The sequence below is a fragment of the Gorilla gorilla genome, chromosome 18, assembly GCF_029281585.2.
Source record: "Gorilla gorilla gorilla isolate KB3781 chromosome 18, NHGRI_mGorGor1-v2.1_pri, whole genome shotgun sequence".
Classification (NCBI taxonomy): Eukaryota; Metazoa; Chordata; class Mammalia; order Primates; family Hominidae; genus Gorilla; species Gorilla gorilla.
In genome coordinates this window covers 78335991-78359102 of record NC_073242.2, presented here as the reverse complement: position 1 = coordinate 78359102, position 23112 = coordinate 78335991, and the positions used below count along the sequence as shown (strand labels likewise).

Genomic DNA, 23112 nt, shown 5'->3' with positions numbered 1-23112 from the left:
AGGAAACCACTCTCAATTGACAAAATGTACCAATCCAACACAATGATTACTTTCACCTTTAATTTACAGGCAGCCAGATTCAAAATCCTTAAAGTTGCTTAAACTTAAAAATGACAATGACAACCTAAAAGGTATAATGTTGATTGGAACAGACATTTAATTGGAAAATTGATGATTTTCCATTTCCAATTAAATCTCTAGATAGAAATGAAAAAAATTAAAAATCATATTTAAGAAAAGCCAAATCTTGCGTTGTGAGGTATCTTTTTAAGGATGTTTCAGCAGAAAAAACAAAGGCTCTCACAATTGTGTAGCTGCCTAGATTAGATGGGTATCCTGATCAAGGAGATGGGGGATGATTTGGCTTTGGAATTCCAATGATAAAGTTTATAATGAGAATAACATGTTGCTACAAAATCCAGTCTCTTCCTCAGATGCCTTCCACAGAGGGCAGGAAGCTTTGTCAGTTTTGTTTGCTGATGATGCCTGGTTCCGCCAACAAATAACACCTGTCACATGGTGGGTAGTAAATATACATTTGTTGAATAAATATGAAAAAAAGAAATGTACAATATGTTTGTGAAGCCAACTGTGTGTGCACTGCTATTGAGGTACACAAAGAGTCTTTGTTTTAAATTTGAGAATGAGGACTTTCAATGGAATATATCTATAAAAATGAAAAAAAGACATTACTGTCTGGACTTTTGTACAGCAAGAGAAGAAAAACCACTAGCAAAGAGCCAACTCACCTGATAGGCCTGGATCAAGCATGCAGCTGTGGAGAACACCCCTGGGACTCTAACTCTGGCACTCTGCAAGCTGGGTACTTGGGCAGGACAGCAGCAGCACTCATGAACTGGGCAGCACCTGTTGGTGAGGGCTGATCACATGGATTCTCTCATCCCAGCCTTACAATCAGTCCTTCAGTTACATACTTTTTCTGACTTTGGTGATGAGGAAACTATGCACAGAGGTTACACAGCTTAACAAAGGGTTCTCACCTAATGAACAATGAAATGGGATTTTAGCCTTTCTTTGCATCTGGTCTTAGAGCCAATACCCAAGAAGCACTGTACTGTATGCATTGTCTCAGAGAAACTTACTCTTCCTAGGCCTCAGTCTTTAAAAGGTAGGCAGTTGACTTAATAAGAATTAAAGATCAATGATTAAGGTTCAAGGCACTCCAAAATTCTGGTCTTTATTGAAAAGGCTACGTAAGTCTCACCTTAATAATACCCTATATAGTCTTGATATTCTTGGTTAATTAAATATTGGAAACCAATTTCATAGTAATTGAGGTCAGAAAAAAGTACTCATGACATTTTAGAATATGATGACAAAGCCATAGATAAATTTCAATGCACCTGTAATTACTTAAAACTGTTATAGCATGAAATGTGTTACCACAACAGCCAGAGAAATACTAATTTACTCAGCCTATTCTTCTAGACCAGTAAACACTAGGATTAAATAGATATTTTCATTGAATTTATTCTACCCTTCATTGCCATTTATAGATAGCTTACTTGTCATAGATTACTTTCTAATTGTTTTATGTTTCCTAACTAGCCTGCAATACTTTGGCAAGGACCTCAAACAATAGTAGACAGTAGGTGTAAAATAGATGGCAACATTGAACGGATGACTAAAAGGATGCCTCCTAAGTACCTATATCTTGAAATATATATTATTGTGCCTTGCTTTCAATTTGTGATTTTAAAATCTAGAAATCACCTGTTTTATGTAATAACAATAAAATCCTTCTTTGTTGAAAACATGCACAAATAAAGTTTACAAGCTCAAAAAATTAAACAGCAGTAACGGTCAAGCTTTCCAACAATAAAATACATTTTGGTAAGGTTTTCATTTTACAAAAACTCAAAATAGCTTTATGAGTTCACAAAATAATATGATATTTCTCAAGATATTAACATATTCTTATACCAGAAGAGCACAGAAAAAAATTTACTTGGAGATTGAGCATTTGCTTCTTTAAGAAATACTTCTTTTAGTATTTTTACTTTAATATTATGAAAGCTACATAATTACATTCAGATTCATTAACTACCCCAGTAGTTAATTTTTAAAACTTATGATGAATAGTTTTGTTTAAAATATATAACATTGGTAATATGCAAATCTGAATTTGTAATAAAGAAGGATTTGCATTCCTGATTTTTTTTTTCTGATACAACCAATGACGAAATAACTAATGGTTCCACAGAGGATAAAATGTCTCAAATCTGTTGGTTCTGAAGGTGAAGCGAGATTTTTGTACTGATACCGTGTATCACTGAGATACCAGGAGGAAATGGAATTAAACTCAGATAGTTCAAATGGAGAGATTTTAATGAAGGGACAACCTACAGAGGTGTCGGCAGGGTCAGGGGGGAATCAGCGAGATATGCTTAGAACCCACCGACTGGCAAACCTCCCCCTGAAGATGGAGAAGGAGGAAGGAGTGTTACTGGAGTGAGAGCTTGAGCCCAGGGGAGGAGGATGGGCCGCTGAGCAGGAGACACCATCCTGAAAGAAGAATCCTCTGCCAGAGGCTTTTCAGGGTCATTTCTTCACACTCTCTGCAGGGAAGCAGGGAGACAGCAGGAAGAAATATCCTAACCTCACTCTCTTCCCTCTACCGGTGCTTCCATTGGCCAAATCCACCCAGAGGCCAGTTGGTGGCGATCAGCTTCCAGGGGCAAGAGGAGGGAAGAGAAGGGCAGAGACTGGCTTCAGGGGTGGGGGAGCATGCACATTAGGGGCTCAGTTGTTCAAGTACCTGTCACTGAGGCCTAATGAGGGGGGGAAGACCAAGCATGCTCCTCTGATGTAATTTCTAAGAAATCTACCAGAATTAACATTTGCGGATTTTTCCATTTAATGAATTTTTAAAAAAAAACCCGCCCTCTCAGCCCCATTTTACATTTATTTACCTCTCTTCAAGTGGTATTTAAATTTCTTCTTTCATTTTCCTTCTGGTAACAAAGAAGTCTGTGGCTCAACAGATGTTTCTCTAAGACCCCATCCTATTAGGTCTCTGAGCTGTGGGAAGTATTTACACAATTGCTTGTGAATATAAGATCCAGGAATTTCCCTAAGGTCCCTAACAAAATTGGTGATAAGTAGTCCCACATGTTAATCCAGCCACCCACGGATGACAGCACTTACCATTTCTTTGATAAATGTCAAATGCATTTGAAGTACCTACCTGAAATATTTGTTAAATGCTATCTAATCTATTAATTTTATATATGTGTGAGTCCGTTTTGTATACCTTCTGATTATAGGATAAATGTAAATAAATCCAAAGAGTAATCAAAGCTACCACTTTCAAGAAGCCTTCTTTGTAGAATCGGAAGAGTCTTAAATAGGCTTTTCAGGTATGCATCTCTTATTATTGCTGAACTCCAAGTCCTGCAAGGCAGGCATCATGTGTGGGTCACCTTTACAGTAGGCACAGGCCTTAAAACAGTGACATGTACATTGCAGGCACTCCATAAATGTTTGCTGAATTGGCTAAACCTTGGTTTGTTCCCATAATCAACCACCACAAACAGCACACAGATAATTACTTCTTGGAAAGATTCCAACTAGTGTTTGATGTTACCTATGTGGTTTTTCTCTCAAGATCTTAAGAGCAGCTCTGTAGGATTACATTATTTTCTGTTTTTTTTTTCCTTTGACCTTAATGTCATCTACTTCAATAACAGCTTCATACAAAATTCCTACCAGCACATACCACAGCACATTCAAGGCCTTGTTTTAAAAATGGTGCCAGCTTCTCTTAATTTGGAAGATATATTGTCTCTCCTGAACACGGGCTAAGAAAATGTATAATTTGGTATTAACATAAGAGCTGAAGACACTTTAAATGCATTGTTTCATTTTTATAAGATAAAAAAAATTTTAAGAATCAAAATGTTATCAACAGACCTGTCCTTCATTAAAAAGTAAAACTGCATTTGCCTACATTTTATGAAAGTGTCCAATTACGAACAATTTTGAAATGTAACTTTTAAAAATGTAAACAGCAAAAATGTTGTATTTAAAATAAATCTGGAAAGGCAGAAAAACAAAAAAATACCCAGAAGACAGAGTTTTTGGTGAAAGTTATTTCATCTTTGAACAACTTAGAATCTTTCCTGCATTTTATAGTCTAGTTCCAGGCATTAATTTGAAATAACCTTGAAATCCTAAATCTAACACCCTTCGGAACAAAGTAGCTTTTCTCTTCTGCTTTATGAGCAAATGGACTAAATACTAGGGAATGGTACTGTCTGGGCCTTTGAACCAAGATTGAAAGAGATGAAATCCTATATGATATGTATAAACATTAGAGAATCCATTTTGATTTAATAAAAGGATGAATTTGTTCTATATCCTGTGAGAAAATGGTTCCCTTTTCCTGAAAATGTTACCTCATTCCAACAATAGAAAGTTGGTTTTTTTCCAGGGTGTGGTGTCGGGGGTGGACAGAGTTGCCATGAATATGGCATCTATGAAGACTGCTGTTATATTCATTTCTCAAAATGCACTGTGGTAGGAAATTCAGAACGCAGTGAGAGAAAATAAATGTTTGACTTCAAAATATAAGGCCGCATTTAAAGCAGAAGGTAAAGTATAGAACAGTTGACAGTATAAATTCTTTATCTGCAATCTCGCAGTTCCCTAAATCTCTGTAACACATCACTTTTAAAAGCCTCAGAGAAGTGGTTCTATAATAATTTACCAATAATTCAACCCCTCAAAAGTCTTAGCAAGTTAAACCTTATAATCTTACATTTTAGAAATGACCCAACTTGACCCTTTTATTCTTCAGAATATCTCTCTCAAATTTTCATTTGTTTTTCATTAACTGATGAATAATGAGACATTTTAGGTACCTGTCCACAAAGAAATGAAATTTTCACTTTCCAGGAACCTAACAAATGAAAAGATAGAAATCAATTCCAACAGAATATTACCAAAGAAATCTTTTAGAATGGACTGTTAAAATTATTTATTTATATTTATCTGGCTCTACTATTTGTGGTACATTTCCACTTCAAAGCTAAACCTCAAATAACATCATAGTGAGTGGCTGACTTCATGTTTAACTGAGATCTTGAAGACTGAAAAAGACCATGACAAACACACATCTATTGTCTTGGCTACTGCATCCGTCTTCATCACCATTCTGATAGTCTGCAATGTATTGCAGCTCACCCTTTGGGAAGGACTAAAGTAGACATCTGTTTGTTCTGCTTACTCAGCATTCCTACCCTAATTTTCCTTTGGAGAACCCCTTTATTCTAGACCACGTGAAGCTAATGCCAAACCCCATTCCAGGGGATGCACCTGAATCCAACCTCCATCATCTAAACAGTGCCTTCTCCACGTTCAGAGAAGAGCAAGTGACTCAAACTGCCCTCATAAGAACAGACCTGGGACTTCTGCTGCAAATATTGAAGAGTAAGTACTCTTTTTTCTTGCTAGGACTAAGCTGGTAGTACCTTCTACGAGGCTATCATATGGAAACAACTTGTCTGAAAATGAAGCCACAACTAGAAAACAGATCCTGGTAACCCGGATTGATGGATCCAGCCCTACCTTAAATGGCAGGACCTAACCCGAGGCTTTTTGCATCAACCAATAAAGTCCTTAAGCCAGTTTGAGTTGGTTTTGTCACTTGCAGCTAAAAGAATTCTGACTCTAACAATGTGACAATAGCAAAAATAAACATAACTGCTTTTGAGGTTTCTAATGGATTTTCCTCCCTATATACATGATTTCATTTAATCCTCACAATTCAGAAAAGCACATATCTATTAACATTAAATTAATATTCATTATTTTGAACACATGCTATGTGGATAAGGGATGAGGAAAGCCAAGGGAGTAATCAACGTGAAATCTCGCTTATATGGGAGGGAAGTGGAGGTTACATATCTCAGGGCACTTAACAGATATCATCAAATTAAAGAATAAACAGTGTGTGGGAGAGGCAGTAGGTGATTCTTCATCAATTCCTGGATGAAAAATTAGGAGACAATGAACTCCGAACAGGCAGCCTAATGAGAATGGCTCAAGCAACAGGACATAGAGAGGGAGTTAGGTTAGACATGGGGTTCTTGGGAATTTTCACCTCTGGGGTGGGGGGCGTGCAGCTGTTGTCAGTGGGAAAGGGAAAAAGGAAAGGGCTGAGTTTGGAAGGCAGGTAGGGAGGAGACAATGTGAGTCAGTGAAAAAGGGCCCTTAGAATGACAAGTCTGGACCAGAGAGAGGCTAAAACTGAAAATACAAGTTGGGTAACCACTGGCATACAGATGGCAGTTCAGGCTTGGGCACTACCCACCAGAGCCTCAGCATGAAGAGAAGAGGGGGAGGCTGGCCACCACCTCTCTCTAGGTAATCGTCATCCTGCTGGTGAGCTCCTGAAAACAGGCTCTTTCACTCGCCCCATCTCTTGCTCTTGATTGCAACCCGGCATTCAGGAGGCACCCTGTAAATATCTGTGGAGTGAGCGACAACACAGCGCCAGGGCACTGAGAAGATCCCAGGGCGCCAGGGACTGGTTCTACAAGGGTGCCCCTCCCGGTCCCCTCCAGCGCACCGCCAGAGCTGCCAGTCTTGGCCGATACACGGGAGGCAGCCTCATTATGCAGCTCTCACCTCTTAAATTAGTTCATGCTCTCACATTAGGTGTAATCACAGCTTGCAACGCTTTCTGGGGATGTCTCAGAAAGATCTGAGTTGAAAAAATATTTTTGTGTCATTTTAATTTAAAGTAAAATTGCTGCTTCTTCCCCGCCCCTTTCTTTCTTCCTGGCCCACCCAGCGACCCTGGCCGGCCGTGCTCAAAGGGTGCGGGGGTCGGAGGTGAGATTTCCTCCACATAATTCCTTAAACAGCTATCAACTAAGTCTCAAAGAAAAAAAAAAAGAGATCTAGAAGCAGAGACGTGGCTGCTGGCGATCCCAAAGCTGGTGTTCGCGCGTGGGGGAGAGCGTACCCTGGGGGCGGCCGGGAGGCCGGGCCAGAGGCTAGCCCCGAGGCCGAGGGCAGGAGCGCCCAGCCGGCGCCCCGCGTCTCTCCAGCTCCCGACGCTGCGCTGGCTCCGCTGAGCACGCCAGGATCAAGGTCGCCTGGTGGGGACCGGAGCGCCAGGAGCCTGTGGGAAGCGTTCCAGCCGGCCTCTGACTGGGATCCGGCGCCACGTTTCTGCTTTGGACTTGACGTACAGGTCCCCCCGCCCTCCCGCCGCCCTACTACCAGCCTGCGTTCATCCTTCAGGGCTACGTCTCCCGCACCCGGGCTGGAAAGCCTGGAGCGCGCCCTTCCTCTCCCCATCTTCGCAGCTCTCCTTTCTCTCTGCCACTTGGCAAAGCTGCATTTTGACTTTCACGTTTTGGACTACGTGTGTGTAGTTCCAAGTCCATGCGTGGCACGAAAATCCACTTAGGGTAAAAATTATTCTCGAAAAATCGCCCATCTCAGGATCTGGTGTCTACACCCAAGGCTAGGAGGTGCAGGTACGGGTGCGTAAAGCATGCCGTAAGGGTGCATAGTAAATAAAAAGTACGGATGCAAAATGTAAATTTCAAGTGCAAAACAGAAAAGCAGTACTCGTTGCCGCCCCGCACGCTGGGTTTTAAGGGGCACGAAGGTGGGCCTCGGCTGCTTTTGCTCAGCCCCGCGTCCTCAGCGCCCGGCCCAGTACCCGGTACTCCGTAGGGGTTCAATGATCTCCCCTGAATAAGTGAACGAATTAACAAATGAATGAATGACCGCTCGATCCGACCTCCGCGGCCGGCAGAGCAGTCGCTGGAGAGGCGGGAGAGAGCGAGAGGCCAAGCTCCACCATCGCGGCCGCCGGCTGGGGCAGAGGGACACGGAGACACCCGGCGCCCCGGCTCCGCACCGAGTCCCCGCGGTGAGTGCCCGCCCAGCAGCTCCCGGGCACCACGTGCGCCCGTCAGAGCCGCGCAGGCCCCGCCCCGCCGCGCGCGCACGCGCCCTGCAGCCCGGCCGCCGGGACCCTGAGCCCGGCTCGCCCAGCGCGCCGGCTGCCCTCGCGCCCGCGCCCGCTGGGGGGCGCTCCCCTCCCACCCGGCGCGCCCACAGGCGGGCGGGCGACTCGCATCCTTCAGCGATTCCACTCCCGACCCCGGTGCGCGCCGCCTCCTACCTGAGGGCCGACGAGTGGGGGCGGGCAGGAGGGCCGAGGGAGGCGGAACAGGATCGAGGCGCGAGGCGTGAGGCGAGAAAGTGAGCGGCCGAGGCGACTCTCCGTGCGCGGACGCGGGCGCGCGCCCGCGCTCCCCGCCCGCGCTCCCTTCGTCGACTCACGGCGAGAGCCCAACCCTGCTGCCGCGCGCCACCCGCCTCGCCGCGCCTAATAACAACGGCGCCCGGGGTCAGGTGGCCGAGCGCGGACAGCGCCGCCATTGGCTCGGTGGGGAGCGCGGCGCGTCAGGATTGGCTGGGGGGCGTGGCCTCGGCCGGGGCGGGGGCAGGGCCTCGGAGGGAGGCGGGCCGGGAGGCGGCGGGGGCGGGGGCGGGGCCAGGCCGAGGTCCGCGCCTTTGTGCCCGGCGCGCGCTCACCGCCCGCTCCGGCTGCAGCGCCGGCTGCATCAATAATTCAGAGCGGCGGCGGCGGCGGCAGCGGCGGGTGCGGGCAGGAGGCGGCGGCAGCAGCGGGACCGAGCAGCAGCGGCTATGCATCCAAGTGCGGCTGGGCAGCCGCGGCACCCCTGAGGCCCGGGAGGGGCTCCGGGAACACAGCGCGGAGGGGACGCTAGTCCCGGAGTGCGGGGAAGCGGTGTAGTGTCCAGAGCGGCGGCGGCGGCGGAGCTGCGCACGGAGCTGAGGAGGGGGCTTCGGAGCGGGACTGGGACGAGGGGGGGCGGCTGGCGCGAGCAGCCTTGGGGGTGGGGGGCGGGGTGGGCGCCGGCGGCGCGATGCTGGGCGTCCTGGAGCTGCTGCTGCTTGGGGCTGCGTGGCTGGCGGGCCCGGCCCGCGGGCAGAATGAGACGGAGCCCATCGTGCTGGAGGGCAAGTGCCTGGTGGTGTGCGACTCCAACCCCACGTCCGACCCCACGGGCACTGCCCTGGGCATCTCTGTGCGCTCTGGCAGCGCCAAGGTGGCTTTCTCTGCCATCAGGAGCACCAACCACGAGCCGTCCGAGATGAGTAATCGCACCATGATCATCTACTTCGACCAGGTGAGTGTTCCTTCCTCCCGCGGCGTGCAGATTGGGCTGGTGAAGGAGGGATGGATGGAAGACCGATGCCCGGTCCTCTCCAAGGGCTCTGCGGAGGCGCGGGGACGACAGTCCGGGACCGATTCCTGCCCACTCCCCTTCGTTCCCGTCTCGTTATAGGTACTAGTGAACATTGGGAACAACTTTGATTCAGAACGCAGCACTTTCATCGCCCCGCGCAAAGGGATCTACAGTTTTAACTTCCACGTGGTAAAAGTCTACAACAGACAGACCATCCAGGTCAGCCGACGCCTCGGGCCGGGCCCTGGCCCCGTAGGGGGGTTACTGGCCTCAGGGGTGCTCGGGCTGTCCGGAGGTGGTAGGCAGAAGTGGCGGCTGCATGTACTTCGGGCAGCTTGGAGGGACAGATAGCGGGGCCTCTCAGTTCTGTGGCTTCAACTGTCCTCTGCTTTCCCTGTCTCTGGCTCTTGGGATCCAGCCCCATCCCCCGAAAGACAGAATTTTCTGCTTCTGCCTTCCGGGCCCCTCCGAAAGGTTCCCTGGATTGCAGGGACTTCCTCGTAACGGCTGTTGTTAGCGCCCCAGACAGCTGCCGCTTGGGAAGCCTTCCCGGACTCCCCAGGAAGCACCGTCGACAGTACACCCCACCCCTTGCCCCGGCTCAGAAGCCTGCGATGCGGCTTGTGTGCTTGTCTTCAGCACCACGGACGGGGCCCCCGTTTTCTCCCACTTGTCCCCAATCCCCACCCCGTGCGGACTCTGGGTTTTTGAGCTAGCAGCATTTAGCCCCGGAGGGTGAGGGGTGGAGAGAGGAGGGAGGGAGGGGGCGTAGTGCTGCTCTCTCCCGGCTCCAGCCGTGTCCCAGCAATCACTCGCCGGCTCTCCGGGTCCCCAAAGCTGTCCAGGTTTCCCTTGGGCGCCGAGAGAGGTGGGACGCACAGCTGGGGAGAGGGCGCGAGGCCCTTGGCTGACGGTGCCACCACAGGGGCAAAACCAGGCGGTGGCGGGCGCGGCTGGATGGGGGCGGGAATTGAGCCCGTGGTTTGGGGAGGAAATACATTGTGCCGCTCGGTGCGAGATTTCTAATCAGAAATCACAGTGGCTTCTCCACTGTTTCCTGGCAGCTGGGTCCAGGAGGGATCAGGGGCTTTTTGTTTGTTCGTTTTTGTTTTTCCGGTAGCGCCAGAAGGAGCCTGAGTTGCTGGGGTTTTTTTGTTTGTTGTTTGTTTTTTGAGGCTGAGGGGAAACGGGAGAGAGGTCAAAGGTCTCAGGGCGCTAGAGCCACCTCATGGGTTTATTAAATTGGATCACAGAGCACAGTCGAGATTCGCTTGGCGCGCTCATTTGAGAAACTGGAATAAGAGCAACTCCCGTTTTGGGGACAGACCCTTCCTGTCACCCAGATGTGTGGTCTTTCGCCCCACTGGAGCCTCAGCAGTAAGCTGCAAAGCCCCTTTTCCTCCATTCGCCCCCCCCCCCCCACCTCTCCGTGCTTCCAGGCCTTACAGGCTGTTAGCCAAGCAGGGAGGAGGTTCGCTCCACCGCGGCTTCGGTGCCTGCCTAGGTTGCGCTTCTGAAGCGGGCCTTTCTCTTTCTCAGGTGAGCCTCATGCTAAACGGGTGGCCGGTGATTTCAGCCTTCGCTGGTGACCAGGACGTGACCCGGGAGGCCGCCAGCAACGGAGTCCTAATCCAAATGGAGAAAGGCGACCGAGCATACCTCAAGCTGGAGCGGGGAAACTTGATGGGGGGCTGGAAGTACTCGACCTTCTCCGGATTCCTCGTGTTTCCTCTCTGACTGGCTCGTAGCCGGAAGGGAGGCAGGGAGAGGGCGAAGGCAGGAAGGGGAGTGAGAAAGAGGCTGAAATTAAGAGGGCGAGAAAGCAGCACGACTTGAAACTTCCTACATGTTCTCTAACTGTATCTGGGTAAAAAGGTGCGCGCCAGCTGTGGGACAACTTTGTCCATTTCCTTATTAGGAGAAATAAATTTCGCTTAGCTCTGCGCACTCCCATTTCCAAAAATAAACTCGCCTCCCCCATTCCAGTTGCAGTAATCAAGAAAGAGACTGCCTTGTCATTGTTTCTTATCCCCCAACTTCATGTTCCCTGCAATTTATTTAAAGAAACTTTGTATTTCACTACATAATCTGAAATCTTTCTCCCTAGCCCCCTCTGAATCCTTCTGCCTACTGAAATCTGATATATTACACGCCCCCAACCTTTTTTTTTTCAGTTTGGAAAGGGGTAAAGTTTTGTTGTTGTTGTTGTTTTGTTTTGGATGGGGAAGGTAGTTTTAATTTGGCAAGTGTTGCTCTTCTTAAAACACTGCTCAAGTTAATTAGCTGAAGATACTTAGTATCCTCGGCTGCTTGTTAGCAGAGAAAGGACTCACCTTAGTGGTTTAAAAAATATAAATATATATCATTTGTACACGAAGAACTCTTCCCAGTGGAAACTGGCTGTGTTTCCGTATTTCTATGTCCTATTCGGAGTGATCGTGAAATCTAAGGCTGCTTGATGTTCTGATGCTTGTCAATGCCGTCGTGCTCTGTGACTCCACGAAACGCCAAGGAGCTTCTTCCGGACGCTTCCTCTTCCTCTGTAACATACGTGTGAATAGTCAAGGTTTAATTTTGCTTTAATCTAATAAAGTCGAAGTGGGACTTTTATTTTTCTGAAACAGCTTTCTAAAATCCGCATCTTCCCCAGCTGCGAAGTTGTGGGTCTGGGGTGCCAAAGGGCGAGGTTCCGAAAGGCAGGAGACTTGGGGGAACGCAACCATAGAAAGGCCTGGGCGCGAGGGCTTCCTCGCAAAGCCGGCCTTGCGCTCCTTCCTGCGCCAGGCCGGGGACCAGCACTGCATTCGCCTGTGTTCACAGCTTTGGCGGAAACGTAAGAAATGTGGCCGAAATCTTGCTAGGCCAGGCGCGGCCGCCGGCCCAGGAGCGAAGTTTGATTTTTTTCTTTGCATTCCAAATGCATCAGGAATAGTCCCAGTTTGAGGACCCAAACCACCCTGCCTGCAGCGGCGGACTCCTCACGCCTTCTGTCCCCGGATGTCTCCCACCGCGTCCCCCTCGCAGTTGCCGAAGCAGCGTATGTTTTATACACCGCCTCTGAATCCGGAGTCCACCCGCCGCATCCTCGGGCGCCCAGGACCTATGATTCCGCTCCTTCACAGGACTTTATTCAAGAGGTTCGTCCAGGAGTTTTGATTGTATCGGAACATAATGTGAAAGCAAAATTGAAATAAACGACTTCGTTTTAAGTCTGAAAGGCTGACCCAGTTGCTTCGGCAGCGGGGAGGTCGGGAGCCGGAGCGAGTGGGCAGCCTAGGGCGAAGGGCCGGGAGCTGGGAGCTGCAGCCGGGTGGTCCCCTGCAGTTGTGGTTCTTTTCAGAGAAATGTTTTCCTGGCCCAATATTCAGGAATGAATTTTATTTCCTCTAGGGGCGTGGGGAGAAGGGAAAGTTAATAATAGCACAATAAACAACGTTTCTCGGATTTATCCCAGCGGCAGGTTCGAGTAAGAAATTCACGGAGCACGGGGCCTCTGTTGAAACTCGGGCCCGTTTCTTCTCCGCATGCAATCCGGTAAGCCGTGGAGCAGCTCTAGCGGGCGCCCTTGCAGCCCAGTGGCTCCGGGACCCACAGAGATAGGTAGGGACTTCGCGAGTGAGGAGTGGACCCGAGTACTTTTCTGTTTCTGCCCAACAGTTTCCCTTCTACCCTGTTAGGCCCCAGGGAAGTGTGAATGAGAAGAAATAAGGGGCCTTAAAGGGATTTAAAGAAAAACTGTGCTTTTAATAAAGAGACGCTCTTTCTCCGAAGTCTCCTGGTTGGGAAGGAGAGGTCGGAGACAGTTGGAGCCTTTGGCAGCGAAACTAGCTCCACCCAGCAGCTCTGCCGTTGCAGGGCCAGCCCTCCGGGCTTGTGGAGACCCTATAGTCAGTAGGGTGCATGTAAGCTTGAGGCTGTAGGGCCGCGAAGGTTGGAGAGCCACCGCTCAAGGAAGCTGCCCCTGTACGCTTTGGCGCTCCCTGGGCTGCAGGTGGGTGGGTCACCTCTCTTCCTGAGGGCGAGAACCACCAGGGTTCTGGTCTCCGTGGCTGCCTGTTCTGTGGGGCCACCAGGCTGTGTCCCGGTGGAGTGACTTTGGCAAGTCCGCTCTCAGGTCCTAAATTTGCCCATTTATATAAAGACAGGGAGAAATCTAAACACCTCTCAGAGTTTCTCCTGCTCTGTGGATCCAGCCCTCCTCTGCTCCCAGACCGGGAGTCTGCAGATTCTTTTGCCTGGGTGAGTGAGTCCTGGCTGCAGCCTGTGCTTACCTGGCTGCCAAGTGGCAGCTCCTGAGTGCTAAGCCTCGGGCTAGGGTGCAGGCCAGGGGAAGCCTGTGCATCCTGGAACTGGGACTCATTCCTGAGCCCTAGCTCTGCAGCCTGGAAAGTGAGTACAGTGGGAGTGAATTGTCCCCAAATTCGAAGAAGAGGGGTTGATTTTCCTTTGATTCTGCTGTAGTTCAGCAGACCTCCTTCCTGGGAAAGGATCCCTGCCTCCCACAATGTCCGAACCTAGTATTGGAGAACCTTCTTAATTGGGCTCTAGCCTCCCTCTTCTTTCTCCACCTGCTGACCCCTTCCCTTGCCATCTGATGATTCCACCTCCCATTGTTGTCTTTATGCCTCCACACCTGCTGTTCCTGATTGAAGTTGAAGCACCCCTTCTCTACTCCGCTTTGCAAAATCCTATCCTGCTGAGGACCCAAGAAGTCCAGCTGAAAGGCTGCTTCCTCTGGGAAGATGTTCTACCCACACAGTACAGGCATTGCTTCCCCGAGGTTCAACACCCCTTCTGCACCTTCCAACCAGGCCTTGTTTTGTGCTGGTTGGGAAGGGAGACATCTGGGGCTGAGCTTGTCTCTTACTCTGTGTGGGTTCCATGGGGCAGAGGCAGCCCACACAGCCCTTAGCATGCTAACCTGGCGTCCCTGCCCCAGAGGGCCTGGGGAGATGTGGGGCTCCATATCTCTCAAACTGCCCTCACCGTCAGGCCTGAGCCTCCCAGTGGCCTGAGTGGGGCTGTGGATAGCTCTCCCCAGGGACCTGGAGGTTCGAGGCCTTAGGGTCCTGGCACATGCGGTTGGGCCACCTCCCTCACCTCTGGGGTGAAGGTGAGGTGAGTGTTACTTCTGCTAGAGGCAGGGGAGCCACCTTCTGAGCATTGGGCTTCAGCTGGGAGGGAACCAGAGACTTGGAGACTAAGAGATGGAAAAGGAGGGGCACTAGGTAGAGACTACCTGCTTTCCCCCAGCCAGAGGCTAGGAAGGGGGACCGATTCAGAAACCCACACCTCACAGTGGAATCCTTTCATGCTTAGAATCCTTTGGGCCCTTCCGGATCTGGGCCCCGCCTCTTGCTTTCATCTCAAATAAACCCCTTCAGAGCAAAGCCTGTAGGGGTTCCAAAGCCACCCCTTCATTCAGCCTTACCCTGGTCCCAAAGGCTCCTCCCCAGCCCAGGTCACCTTGGTCACCTCCTCCGGGAAGCCTTTCATGCCTTTCTGCTCTGGCTTCCCACTTTGGAGCGTGGCCTCTCTTACCAGCCTGCCTCCTCCCTCCCCACACCCCGCCAGTTCTCCCAGGGCAGAGGCTGTTTCTTATTCTGCGCAGGGTTTCCGGCACCCAGCCAGGCTTAAAGGTACTGTGAGGGGAACTCAGGGAGGCTTCTAGGACCCAACAAGCCCAGACCTGGCTTCTCCGCCCGGGTTCTCCACACCGCGCTAAGCGCCCCGGGAGCCGCGCAGGCGAGGAGCTGAGGGTGATCACTGTGGTGTCTGCTGTCTGCGGAGCAGCGCTGGGTTGCGCTGGGCCCCGCGCCTGCCCCCCAGCTCGCTTGCTGCCCGGCCGCCGCTTCCACCATTAGCCGAGCTGGGAGCATGCCTTCCAAGCTGCCCTGGAGCGCTAATGCTCAGAGCCCGGGCGCATCCGCTCTTAATGAGAACACAATTACCCAGATGGAGATGGAGCCTCACCCCGCTCCTTAATTGTTGCCTTAATGAGGTGGTGGTAGGGGATAGTGCGGGGCGGAGGGAAGGTGTGGGACTCTCCCACAGATTGCAGGTTGGGTCCTGGGGCGGGGCGGACCCAATGGAAGGCTAAAGACCCTGAACTGCGGACGTGTGCCCTGCACTTGGCCTCTGGCTTCATATGAGACCTTAGAATACTCTCCCCGAATACGAGCCTTACTTTTTTTCAACTCACAAATGCGAGGGGTGGGCTAGAAGACTTCCAGTGTTACTTCCAGGAGGTCTTACTTTCTGATCAGTGTCTGTGTCCAGCCACCCATCTCCCTCAGGGGCTGGGCCTAGTCACCTCCACAGGCTTTCAAACAAAACATTGAAACCTAATACTGACTCTGGGTGGGGAAGTGGGTAGAGGGAGGGGAGCAGTGGTGCCCCGGAACCGAAGGTCAAGCACAGAGGGAAAAAGCTCAGGCACAGCTCCCTTTGAGCTAATTCCACGGAGAAAACAAAAGGCGGGGGCGGGGTGGGATTGCCCAGGGGGGATTACAAAGATCTCTCAATCTCTTTGCATAGCGGATACATACACACTCCCCGAGAGCCTCAGCGTCCTCACATTTCAAATGGGAACAATAATGCCTTCACAACAGGGTAGTCGTGAAGACTATGCTAAAAGGTCCAGAAAGTGCTCACCACTGCCTGACACACAGTAGGTGCTGAATAAATCCAGCAATACTAAGGAGCGATCGACACCTGGTGTATCCCACAGTCACAGAAACAGGACATATGGGAACATCTGGGTAATCCCAGCAGCATCAAACAGATGCGAAAACTGAAACCAGAGAGCAAGCGAACCTGAATGGTGGATGTAGGAAAAGGACCCTGTGTTCTTTCTTGGTCCTGCACACTCATCCCATCCTCACACACATCAGCCACAAGAATAGGAGATTTTACCCCCTAAATATCTTTCGTCTTCATCCCTTTGCTTGTATATTTGCATCGACCACTGTGGATGAATGTTCTCTGCGTGTCTGCAGGCTCTCCCATCAGACTAAGAGCTCTGTTGGCATGTCTGTGTCCCTGCAGAGGGTGAGCCCTCCAGGGTGGGAACTGTGTCTTCCTCATCTTGCCTGGCCCTGTGCCTCCTACACAGTGCCTGGCACAGAGCAGGTGGCCTGTGATCATGTCATGAGCTAACCCAAACTGTGTCTGGCACAGTTGCAGGATATGGACACAGACAATGAAAGTGCCCTTCAGGGGACTTCCTGGACCTCTCAGTCCCTCCTGTCTCCCCACCCCCTATATCACTAACAGGAACAGCGCTGGAATGGAAATGCTCCCAGATCCTGGGCAGAGACAGAAACCGTTCTAGGTACCTGCACTTGCTTTTATCTCTTCTTCACATTTTCAATCTGAGCCTAGCTTGTCCCCAGCAAGTCCCAGCTGTGATCCTGAGAAGGTAGTGAGCAGGGACAATGAGAAAGAGGCCAGAATCAGATGTATGGGCTGGCATTTGGATTTGTTGCTCGGTCTTCTTACTGGGAAAATGCTTTGCTGTTCATAGATGAGGCTGCCTGCACTTCAGGAGGTGGCAAGGAAACACAACGCTGCTGATGTCAGGAAGAAGAGCCTCGTGATTCTAAGCAGAGGTTTTCTGGTTGTGTGGCCACAGCCCAGAGCCTAGGGAGATCTTTGTTCATCTTGCTAAGCTGCAAAGACTTCAAGGAAGGGGTATAAGGTGAGGGATCAGGGTGCCTCGTCTGAGCAGACTCCAACCTGACCTCAGTGCTCTATTTGAGCACATTCCTATACCCTGTACCTCATTGGCAAAGCCCTCCCTGACCCCTATTCATCAGCTTGTCCTCTGCTGACCACCCAAACTCTCCTATTCAGATCACGCCCTGACCACATCTCTGCTGCATGCTAAGCTCCAAGAGGATCAGGCCCTCATCTGCAGGCTCCCTGCAGTGTGCCCAGTGCCTAGCTCAGTGCCAGGGGTGGTAAATGCTCTTTCAATGTTCCTTGAATGCATGAGAAAGTGAGCATATGACTGTGTGAACAGATGGATGGAGGGATTACTGGTGGCATTGTGAATGCATCTGCCTGGCCCACCAGACTGGGAACTCCACAAAGGTATCTGTCTTCTCTGCTTTGTTTATAGCTGTGTCCTCAGTGCCTAGCACAGTGTTTGGAGCACAGTCAGCATGAAAAGTATTTCTCCAATGAATGAATGAGGAATTATATGTATAATACTTCGGAAGTGGGACTCATGGGACTGTGGATTCTAGGGTGCAGGCTTGGCACTGTGCTCCTCTCTAAATCCTCACTGTTCCCCTGAATGTTTATTTTGGAACAGAATTGCATTGTACCTGTTGTCTGGAGTCAACTCTATAGCACAAGTTGTTTTTGTATGCTGTTTGTCCCCATGCCCAACATACTTTGAGCACCTTAGAGGGCAGGGACCATATTTTATTTTCCTTAAAGGAGAGGGATACTCTCCTTTTCCCACCAGCATTTAATAATGGGATTTGGTATTGGTTGATTGGTTGTTTAATCCAGGATCAAGCCATTCAGCCTGTGGCAATGAATGGGCATTGCTGCCTTAGTGATAGTGGTAGGTAACAAAGATCAGAGATTGCTAACCAGCAGGCTTTCTCATGATACTGGCACACTGGCCAGATGTAAAAAGTAGCCATACAGGGTCTTGGCCAATGAGGGGGCTGGTAATTCCTTGTTCATGGATGGCCATAAGGTCACTGGGTTTTTGTTCTGGCTGGAAGCAGAATGAACTCTGAAATCCCATCATAGCTTTGGGTTCTCCTGCAGATCATGGAGTGGGCTTGGCTGGTTTCTTCTAAATAAAATCAAAGACTCCTCCAACCCCCTACATTTCTCAGACCCAGTGTCCAGTTGGGAGTTCAGCCTGACAAAGGGTCTCTGGAATGCTCTGCTAGTCGCAGCAACCTGCTTACTCAGGTGAGGCTCAAGAGCCTTTTCTTCCTTCATCAGAAATTACTGCACACTTTCAGGGAAACTTTCAAAGAGGGAAGAGGGAATTACTAACAAAGGAGCGGCAACTGGGCATTTTCTTCCGGCTCATTTAAAAGGAAGCTGTGTGCTCTGCCCAGATCTTGAATTGGAAAGGCTCTCCTTTGTATTCTGAGAGACTCAAAAATAAACTCCCCAATGTGTACTTCTGCTGAGAAGTTCAGATGATTTTATAATGACTGAGTGGCTCCAAATATGGCATTAAAATGCAGCTGATGAGGAGCCTGCTATTTTACTAACTCATCTTGATCAAAGTTGGTCAATTTTGGTCTCAGCAAATGTTCCAAATGCTCTCTCTCTTTCTCTCTTTTTGGAGTTCATTTCAGGTAGATGGATTATTTACTTATTCTGAAGGTGCTGAGGGAGAGGGCATGTTAGCAATACCAATTGAGCTGTGGGTGCGAACTCACAGCTCATCCTCACACGGCATCTGGGTGTCTGGTGCATTTTCTTCCTCCCGCTCTGGGCTCTCGATGCCTCCCAAGTGGGGACTTACTTTGCAGGTTCACCAGCATGTGGGCCTCAATAACCTCCTGCATCAAAGTGAGTGACAGTGGTGCTCTTTGAGGCTGTGAAGTTTGCAGCTGTTTTCCTTGATTGCCTAAATATGTCCCTGTCTCTGTCATGAAAAGTTGGGATCCAGGCTGAGAGCAGAAACAAGTCTGTTCCCCGAGGAGTGACACCACACAGCCTCTAGGGTCCCATGCTAGCTTGAAGTCTATGCAATGCAGGACTCCACAGACAGCAATAAGGGTCTTTGTGTCTGCGTTTCCAGCTTAAAGTTGTGACTAGCATCCTGCCTTATAGCCCCAGCCCACAGAAAAAGCCATTGATGGCTAGCTCTTAGAGATCTGATGGGAGTCTTCTTTGCTTTTGTTTTTTTTTGGGGAGTGGTAGAGGGGTGGGGTGGGCGGGGGTGAAGTCTAGTTCTGTTGCCCACTGGAGTGCAGTGTCTTGATCTCGGCTAACTGCAGCTTCTGCCTCTAGGTTCCAATGATCTTCCTGCCTCAGCCTCCCCAATAGCTGGGACTACAGGCATGAGCCACCACGCCTGCCTCCTTTTTTTTTTTTTTTAGTACAGATGGGGTTTCACCGTGTTGGCCAGGTTAGTCTCAAACTCCTGACCTCAAGCAATCTACCTGCCTCAAAGTGCTGGGATTACATGCTTGAGCCTGGCTGTGAGCCTTCTTAGGACTCTTCTTAACCCATTTTTTCCTCACTTGCCAGAGTGAGCTTCTCAAAATGTAAACTAAGTCAAGTGACTCTTCTGCTTAAAACTATCCAGTGTGAACCAAAACTCCTTATAGTAGCCTCCAAGCCTTCCATGATGGGACCTCTGCTAACTTCTGAGACATCATCCTCTATTGTTCTTCTCTATTGCAAATTAGCTCGTTCTGGATTTCTGTTAGTTCCTAGAATATGCCAAGCTGTGTCCTGTCCCAGAATCTTCACCTGTCGATCCTTTATGGGCAAGGGATACTCTTCCATCTCCCACTTATTGCTGTGGCCATTTCCTTCTCTACTTTTGTATCTGAGCTAAAAAGTCACCTTTGCAGTGAGCGGCCATCCTGATCACTCTGTCTAATATTGAGACACCTCTTCTTTACTAGCTGAGCTCTATCATACTGCCTTGCTTTATTTTCCTTATGGCAGTTGTGACCCTGGAAAATGCTCATTTATCTGTTCACTTGTTTACTGCCTCTCTCCCTCCCTGGAGATAGGAACCTTGCTGTCTTGTGTCTTACTTTATTCCCAGTGATTGGAAGAGAGCCTAGAATAGTAGGGGCTTGATTCATGTATGAATGATGGAATGGCAAACCAGCCATAGAGTCCTGGTCCCCAGAGCTCAGGGCTTCTGCTCCATCAGAGCAGAGCCATCTCCTCATTAGTCCCTCTCCTCAGGAGCTCAGGAGAAGCTGAGGTCCATGGGAGCCATTAAACTTGTCACCCACCAGAAACCATCTTCATATTGAGGGGAAGTGCATCAGGAGCTGTGAGCTCAAGGATGCAGCTGGAAAACTGGTCTCTTAGCCACATGCCCAATAAACGGGCCTTTTCCTTGTTAATATCTGCTGTTAAAATTGCATAATTCAGCTCAAGCATGTGATTGGGCTAGGGAAAACTGACGTTAGCTGTGAATTATTGAATTTTTTCTTGCAGAAGTTATCCTGCAAGTGGGAAACAGAGAACAAGGAGCAGAGGGGCTTTGGTCTGGGACAGAGATGAAAAGCATCCTGGATGCCATTCCTGGAGCTGTTGCTCAACACGGAGCAGAAGTGGGTGTTGAGATGAGGACTCAGGGATGAGAGTGAGGCCTGAAGAGTCATGCATAAGACAGAAGCAGCTTCGTGACTCTCCCCAAGATGGGAGAAGGGAGCAGTGGGGGCAGAAATAGCAGCAATGTGAGTCTAAAGCTGCTGAGAAAAGATACTTATCCTCAGACTGTAAAATATCCACCACAGAAATACCTAGGTGGCTTGGAGTTGTCAATCAAAACATTGGGTTCGACAATACTGACCTCAGAATCTCTGCGTGCCTGCCCAGCAGCAGCTCTGCTCTGCAGGTCCTGTAGAAAAACCAGGCGGGGAGCCTGCCTCACCCACAGTCCAGCACAAGAGAGTGTAGTACAGAGAAGGATAAGAAAGTAATGTTAGGGACTTGGCTGTCTATTTCACTTGCATTAAGCCACTCCCACACCATTGTAAGTGCCTCATGATCCAACTCAATTTTCATGACCTTTGGATTTCACCCCTGTTTTATGGCAGAGTAGCAAGCACTGATTAAGAGAATAGGCTTTGAAGCAGAGCTGGTTTTGAAGACTGACTTTATAACTGTACTCAGGACTCTTGTGGTTTCAGATGACTGGAACTCAGCTCAAACTGGCTTTAGTACCACCCTCCCAAAAGAATTTACTCACTCCCAGAACCAAAAAATCCAAGGGGTGTTGAATTCAGGTATGGCTGAATCCAGATGCTTAAATACATCATCAGAAATCAGCCCTTTTTCACACATGCAGGCCTATTTCTAGGTCCCTAATTGTGACAATTTGACTCCAGCAATAACAGGCTCACATTCTCCTTGCCTAGTTTCCCCATTAGGAAAAGAGCACTTTTCTCCCCTACAGTGCCAGCAAAAATTCCACAGCTGATGGATATTCAACTAACTCTAAGTCATGTGCATTCCCAGAACCAATCTGTATGGTCACAGAAAAAGAAATGAGCTAACTGGCCAAGCATGGAGCCAGGTGGGAGTGGAGATGGAGTTGGGAAGAGGGAGCCTTATCTGGGAGCAGCTGTTACTAAAGAAGGGGGAATGCATGTGAGGTTGGTTACTTCCTGGCTGTGTGACTTTAGGTGGAGAGCTTAACATCTCTGAGCTCTGGTTTGCTCATCTGTTAAAATGAATGGAGCAATAATGTCTAGTTCTATTAGGATTGATAAGTCATTACCTATGAAAATGGGAACTAGAATTTCCACAGAGGTTCAAAAGCAAATGTCTGTATTTTACCGAATGGTGTAATATAATTTTGAGCATGTCTTGGTCTTTGTTAGAATTGTGAGATGCCTCCTGAAGCATGCTCCAAAGGCTCTTCTTTGCTCACAGCTGTATGCCAGTTATGGCTGGATCCCGTACCATTAGTCAGCTGGTATTTCTTTGCATTGCTGTGGAGCCAACTGATAGTGAGATGGGCAGCTCCTTCCCAGAGTTAGTGCACAGTAAATAGTAGAGTTGTTATTACTATTGCTCCCAAGGCAATTTTGCCAATGCTTATGCACCCTAGCATTGTTATTTAATTATATCACAAATGTGTCTTTTTTTCTGCAGAAGAGCACAAGCTCCTTGTGGCCTAATAATGCTTATTCATGCATACAGATCATCTGGAGATCTCATTAAGAGGAAGATTCTCATTCCTTTGATATGGGCTAGGGCCTGAGATTCCCGATTCTAACAAGCTCCCATGTTATGAGTTTGCACACCACACTTGAGTTGTGATGGCATAGGACCATATATAGACCATAGTTATTTCCAAATACCAGTCCACAGATGAGTTATGGCAGACCTGGAAGGTTTTTTTCTTTTGGAAGAGAATTTACTGGTGGCTTATATAACAGAAAAGTAAGTACGAAAGACAAAGATCGCTGCCGACATAACTTGATCATTCATGCCTGGTCTCTGTCTATCTCATGCACTCAGTTCCCTTCACTCCTCACAGTCACAATACAGCTGCAGAAGCTCCAACTCTTTCATTGTCTCTGCTTCAAGTCCTCGATCTCAAAAGTCTTTGAAAAGTTCTCATGTTCATGCACCCTGGTATTGTTATTTAATTATGTCACAAATGTGTCTTTTTTCCACAGAAGAAAAGGAATCTTTTGTGGAAGAAATTGTAAAGGAATCTTATGCCAATCTCTAAAACCATTTCTATGGAAAGGCAATGCAGGTTCGAATTGGTGGTCTAAGTCATTTCCCCCTCATCAAGTTAGAGAGTGGAGTCCACTTCATTTAAGCCTCAAGGATTGTGTGTGTGTGTGTGTGTGTGTGTGTGTGTGTGTGTGTGTGTGTGTGTAGAAGGAGGAGGAAGATTTCCAAATGAAAATTGAAAAATAGCGCAGAAAGTTAAAGGACCACCCAGCCTCAATTCTAACCCTAGACTCTGATACCCAACTCTTCACTCTGCATATTCACTCACATGGCTAACATGCATCTCAGATATACCATGTTTAAAGTGGAGCCCCTGGTCTTCTGTCTCCAAAGCTGCTCCTGTCAAAGTCTTTTCCTTCTCAGTTAATGGTAACCCCATGCTTCTGGTAGCCCAGACCAGACACTCTGGCATCATCCTGAA

The 23112-nt window shown here is 48.9% G+C and overlaps 1 protein-coding gene and 1 long non-coding RNA gene across 2 annotated transcripts in view; one reads left to right on the top strand and one right to left on the bottom strand.

Moving 5' to 3' along the window:
* LOC129527435 (uncharacterized) overlaps window positions 1-2924 on the bottom strand; it is a 52372-nt gene extending 49448 nt beyond the window's left edge. Inside the window, exons 1-2 of the long non-coding RNA XR_010131561.1 lie at window positions 2420-2924; window positions 750-1001 (exon numbers count right to left, since the gene is read on the bottom strand). This is a non-coding gene — a long non-coding RNA (uncharacterized lncRNA). The remainder of the gene's footprint in view (window positions 1-749; window positions 1002-2419) is intronic.
* Window positions 2925-8550: 5626 nt separating this feature from the next.
* On the top strand, window positions 8551-12480 carry CBLN1 (cerebellin 1 precursor). Its single transcript, XM_004057624.5, has 3 exons — window positions 8551-9203; window positions 9363-9482; window positions 10803-12480. The coding sequence occupies exons 1-3, from the start codon at window positions 8940-8942 to the stop codon at window positions 10998-11000; spliced, it is 582 nt and encodes a 193-aa protein (XP_004057672.1). The 5' UTR covers window positions 8551-8939; the 3' UTR covers window positions 11001-12480.
* The last annotated feature ends 10632 nt before the right edge of the window (window positions 12481-23112 follow it).